This window comes from Aedes aegypti, chromosome 3, assembly GCF_002204515.2.
Source record: "Aedes aegypti strain LVP_AGWG chromosome 3, AaegL5.0 Primary Assembly, whole genome shotgun sequence".
Taxonomy (NCBI): domain Eukaryota; kingdom Metazoa; phylum Arthropoda; class Insecta; order Diptera; family Culicidae; genus Aedes; species Aedes aegypti.
In genome coordinates, this window is record NC_035109.1 from 85,411,693 (window position 1) to 85,433,206 (window position 21,514).

A 21,514-nucleotide genomic window follows, 5' to 3' on the forward strand; every position below is an offset into this window, starting at 1 on the left:
TTTGCTTAAAATGACCAGAAATAACTTTGGTTTAAAATGGCTTTGAATGGGTTCAAATAGGTTGAATTGGCTTAAAATGACTTAAAATTGCTTAAAATGGCTTCAAATGGCCTAAATAGGCTTGAAACGGTTTCCAACAGCTAATATTGGTTTAAAATTGCTTAAATAGTTAAAAATGGCTGAAAATGGCTTAAGGTAAAGATGCATCGAAGCCAAATCTTGTATTTTCAAGAGCACAAATCTAAAGAACCAGAAAATTGTGAAACCAGATTTGTGCTCTTGAATATTCGAGGTTTGGCTGCGTCGTATTTTAAACTTCAAAAAAGCTAAAAATAGCTTCATATGGCTTAAAATGGCTCAAAAATGTCTAATATGGTTAAATGCTCTACGAACTAAACTCCCTCGTTTTACGAAGTCATTCAATTGATGGATCAATTCAATTTACGAACCCTCGATCTAGTTCATAAATTTCACCATGGATTATTAACATCACACCTCAATTTATTCAAACTTCTGCATTCATCAAATCGGAGGAGATTCGAACACCCTTCATGGGTAGCATAATTTACCTTGCTACACATTTTTTTCTGGTATTACCACGATTGCATCGCGTGGGATTCCCGGGAATATCCAACCGAGTACTGAGAGAGCTGAAGCATAATCATACCAATCGTACCTTTGGTCATATTATTCTCGCTCTAACCGACCGAGCTCATCTCCCTCGCGAAGTCATTGAACGATCATCACTCTCTCTCAAACGCCGTTCACAAATGACTGAATTATAAAGCCACTTCCAGTTCCGAGCATCACGCTCAGTTCGGTGGACAGCTTTGACCGGTTTGGTCGAGCATTAAGAATACAGTGCAATTAGAAGTTTTGTACCGATCATCGTACAGGATGATCGTATCGTGTAGATTATGGCCGGTGGTGTTGATAGTTGCCTCCGTCGCCACTTCCCTCGCAACCGGTGCCGAAGTGGAAGCGGTCGATGCTACCGAGACTAGATCAGGTTTCGGAGCAGGTGGTGGTGGTGGTCGTGCTCCGGTGACACTGAACCGAGATCGCAACAAGTGCGTACTTTCGCCAACCACGGCCAGCGGAAGCATGATCCAGCGCGGTCGCACCTTTTGCAGTGGGGACCTAATCTTCCAGGATAATTTTAACTTCCTGGATTTTGAAAAATGGGAGCACGAGAATACGCTTGCCGGTGGCGGGGTGAGTACCTATATCGGCATATTGGTGTTGTGATTGTGTTTTGATTTAACGATCAACGCTCCGTCATCGTAATCATCGTCATCATCGAAACTTCAAAAGCAATTTTTCTGTGCAAAACTAAAAACTATTCGATAAAAATGTGTTCACTGTATCTCGGTTGGAGATCAGAATACAGTGAATATATCTTCATGTAAATTTTCTTGATTGTGAATGAAAATTCCAAAATCAATGACGGATCCGGCCCCCTTAAAATTGAATTTTCGACGAATGGTGGAATGAATGAGAGTTCTGTGATAATAGAATGTAAACAGTTTGGAAGAATGCGATAATGAGCGGTGTCTAAGTGTGCAAGAAAACTGTTAAGTAAAGTAAAATGACAACTACAAAAATATATTTCAGAGTTTTGGGTTGAACATACAATCATCGGCTGAAAAAAATGCAAGCAATACAACTATCCCTCGATGCACGGTGTACTTTGTCTACGCGGTTTCCATGTAGGACAAAAGCGGAGTTGGTTCCTTAGGTTGAACATTGGAGTGAACGCACAAGTGCTTGTTGTCATAAGGAGCTGTGTTTGCAATCAACTAGCTGAAATCTTACCTTTTCTTAAACTTTTTTGGGCCCCTCTCATGATCAATTGGGTTTTCATTGAAGCACTCATCCGTCTATTTCTCGATATAAACGAGAAGTAACAAAGTTTAATAGAATGGACACTCAATATTACGTTAAGTTCGATCGCGTGAGGCACGTTATCCGTAACGTTTTTTTTTTTTGTTTGAATTGGAAAGTTGTCAGCAAAGCTGAACCAACATTTAGTTTGCATTTAATATACGATAGTAGGTACTTATGTTAAATTTATTAATGCCATGTACTAATGTGAATTTGAATTCAATTAGATTCAGAAAATTTCGCTCAATTGATACATCCATTTTCTAAATAATTTTCTTGGTATATTTAGTTTGAAGATGCTTTTAGCCTATGACAGGGAATTTTTGACTTTCAATTATCCGTATTTTATCAAATATTGAAATTTTCCAAAGCCTTGGTTTTTTTTCATAGCATTTTTGGCAATCTCAAAGCTATTTTGGAGTTTTCAAAAGCCATTTTGGCTTTCCGAATTCGTTTTAGTTTTCCCAAAGTCATTTCAATTATTACAATTAAAGTCATTTGGCTTTCCGAAATCTATTTTGACTTTCCCAAGCGTTTTGGCTTTTCTAAATCTTTTCCGTTTCTCCAAACCCATTTTGGCTTTAGAAAGCCACTCTTGCTATTTAATACCATATTCTGGCATTCCCAGAGCCATATTCGGGCTTGGCTATTGGCCTTTATGTAGATATATTCCGAAATCCATATTTTAGCTTTTCCAAATCCCTATACTGGCTTTCTCATAGCCATACTTTGGCTTTCCAAAGCAATTTTTTGGCCATTCCAGAATCACTGACTTTTTCAAAGCCAATCCAAAGAAAAAGTTTTTCCAAAGCCGATTGGGCTTTATCAAAACCGGGTTGGCCTTTTTAAGTCGGTTTGTTCTTTTACAAACCCGTTTGGCTTTTTTTGAGGCCGGTTTGGCTTTTGCAACGCCGGGTTGGCTTTTTCCAAAGTTGGTTTACCTTTTTCAAAACCGGTTTAGTCAAAGCCGGCTTAGCTTTTCCAAAACCGGTTTGGCTTTTCAAAAAGCCGATTCAGCTTTGGCTTTCCCATAGCCGGCTCAAGGCCTAAATATGCGTGCGTATCTTTCGAAGGACACAAACTCCTTGTTTGAATTAAATAACACAGAACTAAATTCAGTTATTGTTATTTTACTTAGCGAAATAACTTCTAACAAGCTTTCTGGGCTCATTATATTCCAACCATTTTAGGGGTTTCAAAGCATTGTGGCTTAGTAATTTTTTTTTGGATTTTCCTAGATCCATTCAAACTGACGTCAACCTTCAATTTCAAAACTGCATGGAAAAATGTGTTGAAAATGATGGAGGTGATATTGTTACACCGACTCAAAATAACATTTTTATTTGCATGCAGTGCCTGCCCGATTTTGGTAAATAACATTTTTTTAAATTTTACTTAAAATAGGGCATTAAATAGGGCATAGGAATCAATTGTCAGTTGTGAAATGAACTTATTTAAATTATAGGATTAAACAATGATGATCGTAAATTCTCAATTGCTAATCTGTGAATGATCAAAATAATTGAGACTACACAGTGATTGGCTTGGAAATAGCAAATCACTCTAAATACCGTAATCCGGGGTAACATTGATCAGCCGGGTAACATTGATCGCAATGACCCTCCCCGTAAAAAGTTCCACTCAACATTTATCCATGAAATATTTTCAATGCGTGAATGGTGATTCTCTTCCTCCTATTCATAATCTATTAAACATTGAGGTTTTTGCGTAAATTTTTCAACTTTTGGATTATGGATGCAACGCTCAAAGAATCATATCTCACTTGATTCCTGTAAACAATATGAGCAGAAGAAATGCAGTTGTTACTGAAATTGCCATCGCTGAACACGATTCCGCTGTCAAAACTTTTGTAAATATGTTCATTTAAGCATAATTCACAAATTAATATTAAGAATACATAAATTTCTTAGTAAATTGCCTACATTAAGGCGTATTTTACAATTCAAGGTGTTTTTAATTTTGAAATAACTCAAAAAGTAAATAACTTGTAAGAGTTCGGTCTTCATATTCGGCTTCAGGGACCATGATTTTAGTAAGTAATGGTATTTTCAATATTTCCGAATGTTGTTTTCATGGGTGATCAGTGACCATTAGGCAAATCAAAAAATCACTTAACACATTTTTTTTAACATGCTTCAAACTTTCAGAAAACAAAATACAGTATATAGACGTGAGCATTGGGTGTCAGTACTTGTTTTAAAAATATAAAACTTGCAACATACGCATTTTCAAACGAAATTTTTAGGAAATATCCAAAAAAATGATCAATGTTACCCCGGATTACGATATTCATAAATTCAATCCAAAATATCTTCTGCATTTACACAGTTGTTTTGGAACGCATTTGAGTAGTGGCATAAGATAAGGATCTGGGAGTAACCTTCTACAGTTTTTTAATTAAATTTTGGAAAGGGATAATTAGAGTATGTTATTTTTTTTTTGGAAAATGTGAAGTGTTAAAGTTCAATTTGTAGTTAACAAAGATTGACTGGACTTTGATGATGATAATTGGATTTCGGCTTTCAGTCACGAATTCAGCGTTGATTATTTTAAATCATTGCCAACGTTTCGATCCAATTGTTGGGATCTCCAACAACTGGATCGAAACGTTGGCAATGATTTAAAATAATCAACGCTTAATTCGTGACTGAAAGCCGAAATCCAATTATCATCATCAATTTGTAGTTTTAGTAACCTTCTGTTGGTCATACGATCCATTAAAGCTTCTTCTTATTGGCATTGCGTCTCTAATGGAATAGAGCCTGCTTCACTGCCTAAGAGTAGCCATTTTTGCATTCAAATATCGATGATATGATATTCTTTGCATAAAGAAAAGAATGTCAACTTAACGCAAGATCCTGGACTGACCGGAAGTCGAACTTAGACACCTTCAGCACGGCTTTGTTTGAAGTTTACATGAATGTGGTTAATTGATAAAAAAGTAATTAACAATGACATTCTACAGCACAAAACAACATTAAAAATACAGCACATTTTTCTTATTCTATTGCGGAGCTTATACCGTTTTGATTCATATTACGGACACTTAAGGCTTCAGTAATGTACAACTAATCGAAACACATATAAATTGAATCGTTCTGTATGGAACCTTAACGCAATCAGGCCTCACAAACACTTAAATTTCGAATGCTGAGTGAAGATTCGGATTTCACATCTTGAATTCACTTTAATAAATAGATTGGTTCAGCCTCTTCCTGATTCTTATTCCGGACACAACCACACTTTTGCTTCATATTCCGGACACTTCGATTCGAATTCCGGACAGCTCTTGAAAAACACTATTAAAATAGTTAAATCAATAATTAAACGCACTATTCCACTAGAAACACGTCAAAACTAGTTAAGCATTGAGAATGTTCATGGCTTGCTATACAAAATGTTTATTAAAATCATCTTTCAAATTGGGAACTTTTTCACAGCAAATTTTGAAACATTTCGAGTGAAATCTTTCCCATACAAAGTAGAGTGTCCGGAATTCGAAGCTGTCCGGGATTCGAATCAAAACGGTATGAGGATTCACCAAACTCAAATGATGATTCCGTCGAAGTAAACACTCTCATAATCGCCGTTAATCTATCTATATAAATAAAAATGGAATGGTGTTTGTATGTCACGAAATGGCTTACGAACGGGCCAACGGATTTGAATTAATGTTTCTTCATTTTGTTTATCAAAGGTCCCGACGTGTTTGTGTGTATAAAAATCCCAAAGTATGAGCCTCTGTACGTGTCACTTGAAAACAGGGCGCACAGTAAAAGTCAAACGTTCTATAGCATGCATAGCCTCATTCATCGGGAAAGTCGAAAAAACGAACGAGAACGAAACTGTCATTTTGTATGGGACGATCCGTTGCGTTTTTCAACAGCCTACTTGATGGCAAGACGAAGTTTGCCGGGACAACTAGTAATAAAAAAAAATCGCCGTTATAGGTTCGTGGTAGCCCACTATGGACGGTTTCCATACAGACGGGCGGCCAAAAATATTTTTTCCATCTCATGTCGTATTTATGAGTTTTGTGATACAAATTTGATGTCTTATAAAAAAAAAACAAGTTTTCAAGATTAAATAAGTTTCGTTACTAATGAACATATAAACCATCTATGCGATTAACGTTGTGCAAACCATTATAAATGTTAGAACTTTCATAGAACTTATGATATGCATGATTTAGCGATATTCAGTTATTCTCTGAATTAATTTTTAGCTGTGTTTGATAGAAAATGGTTAAAAAATTCGTAATAATTAAAAAAAGTCCTAAATTAAAAAAAGTTTAAATTTGTGCAGCTTAATTCTTCACGATCCTTTAGTTTACATCGCAAAGTACCCTTGGAAATAAATTTTAGCCTGGGATAACTTGGGACAAAAAAGTATGGGATGTGTAAAGTTTCGATATAGAAATCTATCAGAAAAAGTCATTTTTTTGTTGTTGGCCACCTGATCGCCCATAGCGTAGCCTATGCTGTACGATGATCCTTTGGCTGTAGTAACGTGTAGCTCCTTGGAGTCCGTTGTGGCATGCGAAAGTTCAATTGTGATAATAATTCCGGGCAAAATTTCCAAACTTACCAATAAATATCTGTTCGGGTAAGATTTACTGGGTCACGCCATGGAAGATTCCATTCCTGCAAATTATTAGATTCGGCTGGTGAAACGGCTGGTGTAGTTTGTGACAAAAAGTGTCTATGAGGACGGACCTGGTGTATTGGTTAGAACACACGCCTCTCACGCCGAGGACCTGGGATCGAATCCCATCCCCAAGATATTCACTTATGTCAAAAAAAAGTTATAGTGACGACTTCCTTCGGAAGAGTAGTTAAGCCGTTGGTTCCGAGATGAATTAGCCTAGGGCTAAAAATCTCGTTATTAAGATAATAAAAAAAAGTGTCTAGCGAAAATGAAACGGTTCATTCTGCACGCGCTCTGCTTTGCAGTGTTTTGTAAAAGCTCACGCAGAAGGTCAAGATGCATCGAATTCGGACCTCAAGTTTTCAGAAGCGCAGGTCTGGATAGCCGGACAGGTCGGGCTGAGGGCTTGATCGAATGGTCACTCGCTGGTGGTGACCAATCGATCAGATGTTCAGCTTGAACCGCTGACAACCAGATGTTTGTGCTCTTGAGGGTTTGAGTTTTGGCTTCGTTTTATCTTCACTATAAAAGTCTTGTTTATTTTTGCGTTATCGCGTCGTTGGAGTTTTTTTTTTCGTTTTAGTTTGCACGTGTTCTGAGTGCAATCGAGTTCAGGTATTCGCGTCGCCGGAGTGATATTTTGATTTTATCAAATGAGCATGCTGATTAAAGCAGCTACAGCTGCTCAATCAAGAGTGGATGATGATCAATTTGGGGAGCTCGTTTCATGCTTTTATTTTTAATGCACAACATATATTGAAACATTTTTTTATTATGACAACGGTGGGAATGTTACTTAAATGAATTGATTTGACACAATATGTACAATTCGTCACTGTAAGTGTCGACATAGACTTTTGTACATGAACATTGAAAACCCCATACCTTACCCTTTACCTGATTTATGTCATTAAAAACATTTGAATTGTTCGACGCTAAAAGTGTCGACTCACCGTGTGTTCACGTTGTCTTCAGAGTACTGATAGGTATTTTTTTGAACTGAGGTTGCATGAATCGCATCACAGCTATAATTCCGCCCGCTAACAAAACTCCTTCCCATGACATCCATGGAGATGCAGAGGTGATCTCAGTCTCTAGTAACAAAGGATGTCACACTAACTTTCGTTCATTTCTCCGATGACGTGGCCGGCGCCGTTTTTGACTTTTTAATGTTTGGAGTTCTCGAAAGTGTACATTGAAGATGGAAAGCTACTCCCAAGCTACATCTCTTGGTTCCTTGTGCAACTTCGATTATGCTGATCAATCACGGAGTAGCAACTACGAATTGTACGACGGGGGTGGACCATTTCGCATAAAGACGTTTCGCATAAGGACGATTTGCATAAGGACGTTTGCCATAATGGACATTTGGTATAATGAGAATTATATGCCTTCTTTAAAATGCTACCTGTTCTTGTATGAAACTGCATTATGAGAAACGTTCATTATGCCAAATGTCCGTATGCGAAACGTCTTTATGCGGAATGGGTCACCCCCTTGTACGGCCATCAATGCTTATGCTTATGCTAATATACCTACGAAGTAAAATTAACTTTTTGCCTTTCGAATGCGCTAAGAGAGTGTCAAAAGGACGTGCAATCACAGAGTTATGAACGAAACACTTTTGTATGTTGTTGAGGGGGTGAACCCAATCTTTTGCACGGGAGTGTATATTCCCATACATTAACGAATTATGGAAATAAATATACTTATCCTCTTTTTTTTTACAGAACTGGGAATTCCAGTGGTACACAAACAACCGGTCGAATTCATTCGTTGAGAATGGCACCCTTTACATTCGTCCCACGCTCACGGCTGATGAGTATGGCGAGCACTTCTTGTCCTCTGGGACTATTAACTTGCGTGGTAATCACCCTGTTGAACAGTGAGTATTGGAGTGTTGAGCAAATATTCCGAAATAAATAATTCTTTATCGTTTTACTTTTTGTTTTGCAGATGCACCAACGCGGCATTCTGGGGTTGCGAGCGCGCGGGTACACCAACAAACATTCTGAACCCGGTCAAGAGTGCCCGCCTCCGGACGCTTTCGTCGTTCAACTTCAAGTACGGTCGGGCGGAAGTTCGCGCCAAGCTTCCGTCTGGGGATTGGTTGTGGCCAGCGATTTGGTTGCTTCCCAAGCGAAACGCTTATGGAACGTGGCCCGCTTCCGGGGAGATCGATCTGATGGAGTCACGTGGGAATGAGAATCTTACGGTGGACGGGGTTCAGATTGGCACCCGTCAGTTTGGGCAGACGCTGCACTTTGGGCCGAATCCGTCCCATAATGGGTACAATACGGCCACGCGGACGAAGAATGCTGAACCAGGGGAAGAATACAGCAAGGGGTTCAACGTCTACGGGTTTTTGTGGTCCCCGGACAACATTACGGTCAGCATCAACGGGGAGAATGTGGCAACTTTTGAAGGTGGAGAAGGATTCTGGAAGCGAGCTGGATTCGATAAGCTGAACATGGAGAACCCTTGGCGATATGGTAGCAAGATGGCACCGTTTGATCAGGAGTTCCACTTTATCTTGAATCTGGCAGTCGGTGGGGTGAACGGATATTTTCCGGATAATGGAGATAATCCGGGTGGTAAACCGTGGAAGAACAGTTCACCGCAGGCGGCAACGGATTTCTGGAATGGGCGCGAGAATTGGTTGCCTACGTGGAATCTGGACAAGAACGATGGGAAGGATGCTTCTCTGCAAGTTGACTACGTTAAAGTGTGGGCTTTGTGAGCAAATTGATTGAGAATCGAAAATTTAGAATATTTGTAATTCTAATCTAAACAAGGTTATTTAAAAACTTCATCAAATCTAAATCAAGTTTTGTCAGTTGTTTTTTCTTGTAATATTGTGGATACCGTATGCGAACGACACGTTGATGGCCTTCCTCCATCTATACCATTCCTCAATACAGTTGTTGTGGAAGCGATGTGATATAATAAGCAAACAGTTTCAACACAAATTAAATCGCACTCGCTCTGCGCGCGTGTGTAGTATACATGAGATAGATGGATGTGGGTTATGAAAAAGGTCCACGTAATCTGTGGGGATTTGAATTCGAAAATTGTAACAAACTCAGTTATTAGGTCACCAAGTGGCTCGGAGGCTTAGTTGGTAAAGTGCTTTGTTTTAGTATTGCAATTAGGAATTAGGAATCCCCAGACATTTCGATTTTTGTGAAATAGTCTTTAAGGTGTACTGTTCAAAATAAACAGGCTACCCAGCATACACAATTTGATTCCGATATGGAACATTCTTCTCGTATAAACAATACTGCCAAAGACGTCGACATTCTAGTACAGACAAAACAGTTAAAATAATTAAAATTTAAATTTAAAACATAGTACTGCAATCTTTATCGCCAAATTTTGATTTTTGCCTTACGGAAACTAGATGACGGCAGTGCGCAAACTTCAAACTGGAACGAAAGCGATACGAGCGCAACGAGTGACCATGTGTCACACTATCAAATGTTAGAATTTATCGCAATTTTGCTGTAGCTTGAAATAAATTCAGGTCTTTATGTCTGTCAGTCTATGGTTCTAGCCCATGAGGATCTTAAAATAGGAATGTTCTTGAAAAATATGATAGCGGCACTAAACGAACAAAATTTAAACAAATTGATTCACTATCAGGTAGATTGTAGCCGTCTGAATATATTTTGTCAAAGATATCTAGCTTCTAGCTCATCTGGTTCTTGAAACAGGAAAGTTCTATAAAAATGTCACTGGTGACATATAGAGAACCAGTTTTGAATAAATGTTATCACTGTCAGACAGATATTAGTCGTCTGAGAAGATTTGTCTGAAACGCCAACTTTTTAGCTAATATTTTTTTTTACAGAAAATTGGAGAAAGTTTTCAGCTAGCGCTATCGAGCAGATGATTATCTCATTAGTTTTTCCCCGCAAAAATGACGTATAAATTTTTGGTGTTGTATGGAATACTTTTTCCTTCACTTCTGGGCTTCCGATCGGTGGTCAATCGTTCCTCGAACCGCTTAATCACTCGCGACACCGTGGAAAAGATTTTATCACGCTGTTCTTTCCACTCCATTTGATTATAGGACTTTAAAACTTACAGAATGTAAATAATGCACTATGAACTAAATCCACCCAAATTTTCATTAAATTCTGATCGACTTTGTCAAAAACACCAATAGGGGAACAGTACTAATTTTCGAACTACATGAATCGTATGAATGGTTCGTGCTAGGACGAAAATACGTGCTCTTTCCCTATAGTTTAAAAAATATTACTAGCACCATCTAGCGGATGAATTTTCGATTATATTGTATACTGCCCTTGATCTGCTCAATAGTCCATGATCAGCTGAACAAGGACACCAACCTTCTTGCTTATCAGAATCTCGAAATACAAGGTGTTCAAAAGAATCTGTTCTTTTCCATCTAGTGAATGATTTCCCGCTTGTTATTACCACCAACCTTCTAGCTTATCTAGATAACTAACAATAGAAGATTGAAAAAAAGTCACTTGCGCCAATTAGTGGATGAATTTCCACTCAGGTTCATTACTTTGCTGAAGACTCCAAACTACTAGACTTCTAGCTTATCAGGATCTTGAGAATCATAGGATTAAAGAGATAGCCCTTTATATGCTGAAAAAGTTTGCTGAATAAATCAACCTTCTAGCGTATCAGAATCTCGAGATATAAAAGATTAAAGAAAAATGTGTAATTTGTGCCACCTATCGGATAAATTCTCAATTATTTTGCCACAGCCAATAGTATTTGATCTGCTGAACAGCTTTGCCCAAGACACCAACCTACTAGTTCATAAGATTCTTGAGATATAGAAGATTGAAGAAAATTTGTTACTAGCTACTATTCCCTATCTTGTATGTCTAGCGATGAATTCCCTATTACCTTCTAACTCATCAGGTTCTTGAGATATCTGTTGAATGAATGATATGGCCAGTTTTGGTACCCCAAGACAAGCCGGAATATAACTCCGGAACCACCTGGACCATATTCTAAAGTTCATCGGACCATAAACTAGAGGAGTTTTTTGGTTAGTTCTGAAAAATTTATATTAAATCCACACAAACAAGGTATGCACTTTTTAGTATGTGTTTTCAGCATGTGAAAAGTATTTTAAAAAGATTAAGAAACAAAAGATTTGAAAATAATACTTTGCAATCGAACCCTGGATCTTAACGCTTTTGAAAATAATACAGAATTTTGAAAAAGACTGAAAAGCCTGAACGACCCAAGTAACCAGTAAGCACGATAATGCGGCACGGTAACAGCATTATATGCGCATATAGGGTAATCATTTGATGCATGTCAGTTTTATATACGCATATAATGCTATTATAATGCCAAAAAAGGCGAAATAGCGTGCCATTATAGTGCCAAGATATAACCGTGCTTCTCTGCACCACTAATGCTGATATAAGACCACGTGAGAAACGTCAGTTGTTTTCGCCAGGTTTTTAGGGCGAATATTTTGTGCTTTCACATACGCAGCCAGAGAGCTTTCGCGTATGCGGCCAAGCAGCTGGTATACGAGATAAATAAATGAATGAATGAAAACGGAAACCTCTAATAGTATGCAAAAAATGTAATAAAATGATACAGATAGTACTTCTCCGTATCAGACATATTCGTTTTGGTAGTTGTCATCCTTTTGAGGACTTGCAATTGCCACATTTTGGTCCTCGTTTTATGATGATGAAATTCCTCATTTTGCGTCTCGAACCTGCGACACCCGCATTGTTGAGTTGTTGTCCTGCTCCTTTGCTCCTACGGCCACATAAGATGAATAGTATTGGAAAGAAAAGTGACCAATTTAAACCATCACTTTTCCCCGTCATAATACCTGCAATTGTAGTAGTGAGAAGATTTATGTTTGACTCCCTCTTACCACTATATGCAAACACAAAGCACGTGGTATATCTGTCAGATCACTGGATGGCATTTAAACATGCCCTGTATTCGAATATAAAGCCAATATAGTGCTTATATAATGCCTGTATGCATCAGGCTTAGAAGCATTAATGGTGCTTTAATAGGGTTTCTATGCAGCGGAAGTTATAGGGTGTGTTAGCATTTGTGGTGCTATTATAATGCATGTACGCATCTATGATGCTGATTAAGGGCTTATTATTAGTGCTTATGGTTACTTGGGGAGGAAAATCAATCATAAGCAACTAATTGAGGAAAAGTTCAACTAGCTATGCAGTTTAAAACCGCACATATTTAGGACTCATTGGAGTGTACTGCCTCTCTGTCGTAGTCATGTCGAACGTTGTGGAATGCGAACGACGCGTTGATAGTCTTCCTGCAAATTATATTGTTGTTATTGGTTCACCAAGTAGCTAGGTAGCTTAGTTGGTAAAGCGCTCGTCTAGCATACAAGAGTGCTGGGTTCGAATCCCAGCCGAGCTCGTGGATTTTGTTCATAATTTCACTCACAATTTATCCATCTTTAATACGCGTAATGAGTTAATTAATTTAGATAACTAATATTGCTATTCTTAACATAGATATAGCATACGAAACTTTTATTTTCCAATATCCATTATTGGAATAATTTAAAGTTATCTGTCAAATAGTACACTTCAGGTTAATTATCAGAATCAGCATTTTGGGACCAATATTATACACACTTAAATTAAAATGCCGAATCTCGGCTAGTTTTAACCGAAGTCCGCACAGCCGAGAAGCCGGCAAACAATTTTCCTGGGATCTCAGTATATAATAGCCGAGTATCAGTAAATCGGGTTTCGTTGCTAAGCAACCGGAGAAATTGTTAGCTGAGTCGCGGTTAAAATCGGGAAACCGAGATTCGCACACCCGAGCTCGTGAAAAAAATCTTAGTGCGAACAATATCTACACATCTGACTTACCTGAGATACCTCAAGGATTGCAAAAATCTCCGCCAAAGCACGAAGCCTGCGTGTCATCGGTAGAAGATTGTAAAAATGCACCCCTTTCATACTTGCAAAAATGGAATGTCTCTCCTAATGCTGTATGTCCAACAGCAAAAATAACATAATTCGTAGAAGATTGATTTGTTTTTCTGGCTCTTATACAATTTGTATGGAATGAAAAAATAACGAAAAACTTCAAAATTATTTATTATAAAACCCTCAATTGTGGAATTCATACAAATCTAATGCAGCAATATCCTACCCTGATCCGAGCTCCATTGTTTTAATGAAACAAATTATCTACCTCCTATTTTGGTTCGGTGCACGTATTGTCCTTATGGAGATCACGTGATGTCGACCTGTCCAACAAAACTGATAAATGTTTTGAATTTCATTCAGCTCTCTCATCATAGAAACGGTTACGTATGATTTGAATTGTTATGCTTACCTGGATATCGGCATTGCTTTTCCATTTTCTTCATACCCATCAATAGGAAACTAAGATAATGGGTACACTTATGATTTGTTATCTACCAAATCATTAGAGTTCGTATAAATTCAGCATCTCCATGATCGACTGCATAGTTTGTCAAGAGAAGTTATCCGAAATTAACAACCCAGCAAAAGTTTCAGCTACACATAGAACATGAATTCGGAGATGTTATACGCCACCAGCAAGGTACGCTACCACTTGGATACACCCGGAGCTCAGTTCAGAGGAAAAAGATGGACGGGAGTCAACGGACACGATGAGGACCATTCAAAGTCCCGGAAGGTTGCATCGTTAAAACGGATGATTGCTGCAGTTTTTCGAGCACATTGGGGATTGCTGCACACATTGTTCACAAAATGCTTCGGATGGTTCAGAGGCTAGGAGAGTGTTTGCATCTTCATTTCTTGGTGATTCTATAAATTTTAAGTATTTAAAAATGAGTAACAATACTGGTGATATCTGTAACTTGGTGAGTTACATATGTAGAAAATATATCAGATGAAGTATAAAAATATCTAAATGAGTTATTTATTCATGGTAGCTTTGGTACCTGAAATTCCCTGATTGTTTCAAGCGGAGTGCTTCTCCAGGTAGATTAGTATTGAATGAATTATATACAGTAAATTAGGGTATCTTGGAGCACTTGGTGCTCGGCAGCAATTTTATTAATCTCAAACATCTTAACTTTTTCCTTGAAAATAAACCATTATATATGTCAAAAACAAATTTAGAAGAAAAAAAATCAAGCCTCCACGTTGAGAAATTGATCGATTGAAAACTAGTTGATTGTTACCAACTCATTTAGAATTGTGTTCTTCATAATTTGAAAGCTAGTTTCAATTAATCTTCATTCATTTTAAGATGAACTTACACCAATTTTCGTCGGAATCGAAAATATACTCGATGATTGATTTTAGCATTTTTGAAATGCACCCAATAATCCGTTTTATGATCACTTCTTACGGAAGTTTAAGAGAGTCCATCACTTATTCTTGAAGGCCTAGAACAAGAAATCAGTCTCAAATCTCTTAGTGAAAAAAATTCTTTTCAAATTGGAGCCATTTTTGCAAACGTAATCAGAAAATTTCCAACGTCAAATGTATAAAATATTGTCCAAAACGTAAAACTAGAACGGCCCGAGACAAAAATCCTTTATGCATGGTATACATTGTGACAAGATTTCACCCGAATCTAATGCCCAATCACTACTGACAAATTTAGCGATGCTTTTATGTATCCGTATAAAACGAATCCGAACGCGATGTCGTCTCCAGCTCCTAATAGGAGAAGCAACAGAATCGAATGACGAAACACTACTTCAGGCTTGGACCTCTTGATTCCACGAACCGACGATACACACCACAATAACAAAAAAACGAATCATGTCACCAAAATTGCAACTATAGGTATGTTCCGGTTTTATCACGTTCCGATTATGTCACGCTCCGATTTTGTCACGTTCCGTTGCATCAACGAATTATTCCGTTTTTATCAACAAACATTTTTTTTTAATTTCAAAATATTTAGAATATAAACTAAATACTAATTTTGAAGCATTGCCTCAAAGTTGAATTTTCGACATTATGTAATGTCATGAATTTCACGTGACTTTGGCATTTGAATATTGCTAATATCATCGCTCCTAGTGGAAAAAGTCATCGGAAAATGTTTTTCCCGGTGACCTTTTCCGATTCACTATCGATTGCCAATATTTGTTGATGCGAAATTTCGCATGCTAGAGTGCTATAATTATTTTATTTTTTCCAAAATTTTGACATTTAACAGCACTGTCTACGATACATGGTAGGTGCCAAGTCATATACGATTCAATAAGGTTTGACTCCTTCTTATCCACTAATCAATTGAAGTTTTCATACTGAGCATGGTCTGTTTGAGAAGCCCATCCTTCAACAATCGAGAGTTGCTCTGGCCACGTCCTAGCAACAACTGGATTTTTTTTTGCTTTATTATAGAGACTTTCAGCCCTGAGCTGGTTCGTCTCTGAACACTGGAATTTGTGATTAGTTGAATACGTACTTTAGAGAGTTGCAGGGACCTCTGCTTTTTCTTATATATCATGTTCTCAAATATTTTTTTATGTAAATCTGATTGGCATAAGGACTGTCTATTAATTACGTAAGACAATTTTGGTGGTTTTCTGACCTCCCGTTCCTAAGGTATGATTTTTTGTATGAAAATAATAAATCATTTGTATTTGTATTTGATATCTCAATGGACGATCCCATATAAGTTCAGTTTTCACTTGAGAATGCATTCCAGAGTGTTGGGTTACGGCAGGAGACATGACCGAGTTTAATTTATTTTTGATAAGACTGTCGACCCCGTCATATTTTGAACATTATCTTCTATGTCTCAAAGTACAAAGCATTTCACAAATTATTGCAAACAGCCATTGATTAGATCCTGTTCCAAGAGGTAGGGGAAGAGGTCCAGCAAAACTATAGAGAATTTTGGACTATCCATACAATAAGTTTGCATCGAGGAAGAGGGTAAAGGGCTGAAATGGCTGGCAATCGTGCCTATTCTGCGCGACGTGTGAGGTGACACTAGTCGAATGAGGTGATAATTGTCGACTCGCTCCCATTTGATTAACATTAGTCGTCTCACGTCACTCGCGGTGAGAGCGACTCGTCTCGACTCACACGCCGCGCAGAATAAGCACAAATGTGCGAAACTATTGATACTGGACATTTCCACGTCACGCACTTTGCAATCCCAAATTTGCTGGGATCTTGATAGTTGAGCGGACATGAACCCCTTCCCCACATGAAGACTATAATGTTTTTTAGGAGTCTTATACCAATTACCAATTGTTGATTCAGTGTTATCTGTCTGTAATGAATACCAACAGCCATACGGTTATTCATAAAACTTTACAAAAGAATTTCTTAACAAAAAGTTTTAATTTTGTGATGCTTGTTCTAGAATTTGTACACTTTTGTGTTTTTGATGAACTTCTGTATCAATAAAAATGAAATAGTGTTCGTATGTCACGAAATGGTTTAAGAATTGGCTAATAGAATATAGTAGAAGCATTAACCTAAGAATGCTAATGTCGCTGGTGTTCGTGTTACCAACATCTAGTTTGCCACAAACTGACAGCGTGAGTACCGGGCCTCAAAGTGTCAAATTAATTATAAAAACCAAAACAGCGAAGCTTCGGACGTTCAGCACACTACAACACATTTCTTTTCCGAAAACAGCTCTACCACTCCACGCCTCGAACAAAATTTTGCACTAAAAACACCTTGTCAACAATTTTAGCTAAAACCAGCCATTTTTTTTATTTCAGTCGGATCAATATCGGACAAGCCAGAAAAAAATAGCAGAGATTTTTTTTAAACTTCCGTTCGCGGTCATTGCTTGCTGCGATCGTCAAAAGACAGCATGATGACATGTTCAGCAAAACACGGATTTTCATGTGACAAACGACTTTGTAGAAAACACAAACAATGGGTAAAAATCTTGGAAACAAGCTTTGATAAAAAATATGGTTTTTGGGGGTTATTCACATACAACGACGTTTATCCCAAAAAGTATAAGAGATACACTTTGCCACTTCTACAACTTTGCCGAAAACACCATATGCAGAGTTGTTAAATGTCATGAATATCACGTGACTTTGACAATTGAATATTGCTTATATCATCCTTCCCCGTGAGAAAGTCATCGGAAAATGTTTTTCCCGGTGACTTTTTCCGAATTACTATCGGTTGGCAATATTTGCTGATGCGAGTTTTCGCTTGGGAGGGTGCTATAAGCATTTAAATTTTTAAAATTAAAATTAAAATTAAAAATTTTGACATTCAACAGCACTGACCATATGTCTATCTAAATGTTTTGAAAAATAAAAATAGTTTTTTTATCCCACTGCTATAGGGATTGATCACACAAGTTTTTGCATCAAGAGATGCCATGTAATATACCAAGAAATTTTTCGAGGACAAACTATATCGCTAAAATGAACGGTTAAGGCGATATCCAAAAAGCGCACGAAATCGACAACTTAACACACAGTGCACTGCCAAAACTCAACATATAATATTTCAACATTTATCGAAATCGCTCTATATGAAATTTACAAGTAGGGTTCGGGTACAAACTATAAATGCAATATGCCAACAATATGGATAAACGTTAGATTTTAGCGGCGTTTCCAAAATGTAAGCATGAATTGTTGATGCTAGTTACTAGATTTAGTATTAAATTGATTTAGAACCTCTTAAAATTGGTTTTGAAATCGTCGTCTTTGTACCATTTATGGCACTAGTGTACCTGACATGCGCCTTAAAGTGTATCAATTATGGACTATCGATTATTTACACGAAATGAACACAAATGCCAACCAGTGCGATTGATAATGCATCACTCATAATCAATGAAGTGATTGCTAATAACATTTTCAAAAAATGTTGTGTTAAATTAATATTAAGTTGATTCATCTCAATGCATTGATGGGCGCCCATACATTTTCGAAAAGGAATCGAAATGTTGTGAAATGCTAATAGAGGAATTTTATATGTATTAAGTATTGAAAAATTCCAAAGAAAACATATTACACTTTTTACCCATATTTAAACGGTTCCTTGGAAACGAAAACAGTTCCTTGGGCAACTTCCACAATGAAGGTTATTACAAAAACGCGTGAGTAATTACTTGTAAATTATTTCAATTAAAAACATGTTGCGTATTCGTGATCCAAAAACCAAATGACGTGCAATTTGGCATTTTCTGTGACATTCACCCCCACCAAGGAAAAAAACACTCCCAACGGACGTCTCACTCGAACCGTAAAAAAGACGCTGAATCGACATCATTCATCCTGTTTATCCACCAAATCGAACAGGAAGGAAGCATCACATTTCACCGTTTTTTAACTTTTCCTCTTTTTATATTCCGGGAGCGTGTCATTGTCCGCTGGTTATATTCTGCGCGAAATGTAAGCAACCTCCACCATTTTTTTTTTTTCGGGACCAGGATTTGGGGCTGAAGTCCTCTGACTGCCTGTGCGTTTCGATTTTTATTGGAAAACTTTTCCAATAAACTTCCGAATCAATAAATTGCGATAAGTGAAAGATGAATCGGAATCCAGGCGGAAACAAAAGAGTACAAAAGATGTGCTGGGAAAGGTAGCGGAAGCGAACGAACGGAAAACTGTTGAACGATATACGTCGACGTGTATTACTCTAGGAACTCGGGAAGGAAATCGAAAAGTTTTGCTCGTCACGATCAGAAGAAAATTTTACGCTGAGGGCAGGGACGGATTGATACATTTAGGAACTTGTTGTGTTCACACGTATTATTTCCAATCCCTTTGAATATTTTTGAATCCGGGATTACCTTGATTGTTCCAATGTTTTGATTCAAAAATTTGGAAGATCAGCATCGATTTCTAATTAGTCTTAACAATAAAATTATACAGCGTAACGCAAATGTCAGTTTTACGTGTCTCAAGAATCAAATTATGTGTCTCTAGTAGATTAGGAGTTGCTGAATTTGATGCCGTTCTCGGAAATGTTCCAGCACGTCACAATTTTTAGCTACAGGTCGCCAAAGTTGTAAAAACACTGGTTTCATTAATGTTTATATGAGCTTAAAAGTATGATTTATCAAACTTTTTTGTGATCTAATTCACCCAGCATGCAAAAAAAGACTTCATCTTTCATTTCAGATATAATTGGTTGAAAATGCACGACAAAATTTAAATTGCATAGATGCAGTCTTTATACAAAATTCTTCGTTTCTCTTATATGACAAAAAAACGATACTTTTCTAAACCATCCAAAATTTTCCTATGAGCATCGAAAGTATTATGAATTTTGTTGATAAGTATTGTTATACACATGAACTTTGAATTCTGTGGCAAATTGAGCCAATAAATTGCCATACAAGTTGGCAAAATTGCATGCAAGTTGTCTGAAAAAGTAAAATTTTGCATTATCAACAGCCAATATCTCAAAAACTAGACGTGCTAAGATATACTTTAAAACGCCAATGGATTAAGCAATCCTTAATCATGTTAATAGCGGTATTTTGGTGCTTGATCCGCTGTGTTATCAATATTTTTTCTAATAATTTATAAAGGCTCTTAAAATGAGAGTGCCCGGGGGTCAGGCCCCCATCGGCCCATCGTAAATACTACCCTGGCTGAAGGGATGGAACATATTCGGGGAAGATTATCTTTGCCAATGGCTGTGAAACTATGCCACGGTGGGATCTGTCTGTACAAAGGGAAACATAAGATATGACGTTAGAAGAGAAAACTTTTATTCCAATGATTTGTTACTGTGATCTTCAATTCTTGTTCTAGGAGGATACTGTCGGACGGTGTTCGCTCCAAGGTCTAGGTGGGAATTATTTCCTGACATATCGAATAGGTACTTGATACAACTGCCTGAACAAAGAAAACGATTCTTGAACGACCATTTAAAAGCTTAAGCCGTTTAGACGGATTATTTTGAAAATTTATGGAATGTGCTTTCGGTAAACGCTTTCTATTCTTTCTATTCAACACAATGGTGCAGCAATAAATTCTTTTGTTTCTAGTTGGGCTCGAATCCAGATTGGGTATTTTGATTCCCTTTGAATGATTGGAAAACACATCGTCATTTTTTTTGCTCTACGTTTAGGGACGAAATGGACGTATTGCACCAGCACGAACAAATTAAAAATCTAATGATACGATTGTCTTTCAGACTTTCGTTATGGAAATTAGCTTCATTTCCCTGGGCAAAGAGTATCATCGTACCTGTTACACAATATACGAATGCGACAATGGCAACTTTGACAAAGAAAGCTCTCAGTTAATAACTGTGGAAGTGCTCATTGAATACTAAGCTGAGAAGCAGGCTTTCCCAGTGAAGACGTAAAGTCAAGAAGAAGAAGAAGAAGAAGAAGAAGAAGAAGAGGATACATACATACACCACAGCACAAACTTTCCTGTGATGCTTTCGATGTGTTCTTTCATTTGCTTCATATCTACAATCATACATTTAATTAGTTTCAATCATCGCATATCGAAATTTTCGTCTCTAAGCTTCGAATTTTCGGATCGTGCACACAAAATTAACTAAAATTGCATTTCTTTAATCAAATACTAATGCACAGCCAATATGCAATCACTTAATGATTCCTACACAGTTTTCATCACAGCTTACTTGCCATAGGTGGCGTATGTGTAAGTACCTGCATATGGATAAAACCCGTAAGGGTATCCCCAAGCATAGCCATAAGGATATCCATAGGGATAAGCAACAGCCGCAGGAGCAACAACGGGAGCTACGACTGGAGGGTTAACAATCGAAATCGATCCGGGAACAGGTCCAGTAGTTTGTACAGTCGTCGTAACGGTGGTTCCATCACTGCGTTTTTCACGAACGGCGTCAGTCACGTCTGCTTCAGCAGCATCGGGAAGTGGGGTTGAACTGGCTAGGGCCAACACGCAGCACCCAATCAAAAATGAAGCCAACAATTTCATTTTGGATCTGTTGTTACTGATACCGCTGCTGAGATTGATATTGATGTCTCTGGATGTGAGGACATTGCTTTT

At 37.6% G+C, this 21,514-nt stretch overlaps 1 protein-coding gene across 1 annotated transcript; it reads left to right on the forward strand.

Annotated features, from left to right (window-relative positions):
* The first annotated feature begins 789 nt into the window (after positions 1 to 789).
* LOC5579192 (beta-1,3-glucan-binding protein) lies at positions 790 to 9,616 on the forward strand. The gene is made up of 3 exons (XM_001664239.3): positions 790 to 1,215; positions 8,283 to 8,437; positions 8,509 to 9,616. The coding sequence occupies exons 1-3, from the start codon at positions 898 to 900 to the stop codon at positions 9,290 to 9,292; spliced, it is 1,257 nt and encodes a 418-aa protein (XP_001664289.1). The 5' UTR covers positions 790 to 897; the 3' UTR covers positions 9,293 to 9,616.
* Positions 9,617 to 21,514: the final 11,898 nt, after the last annotated feature.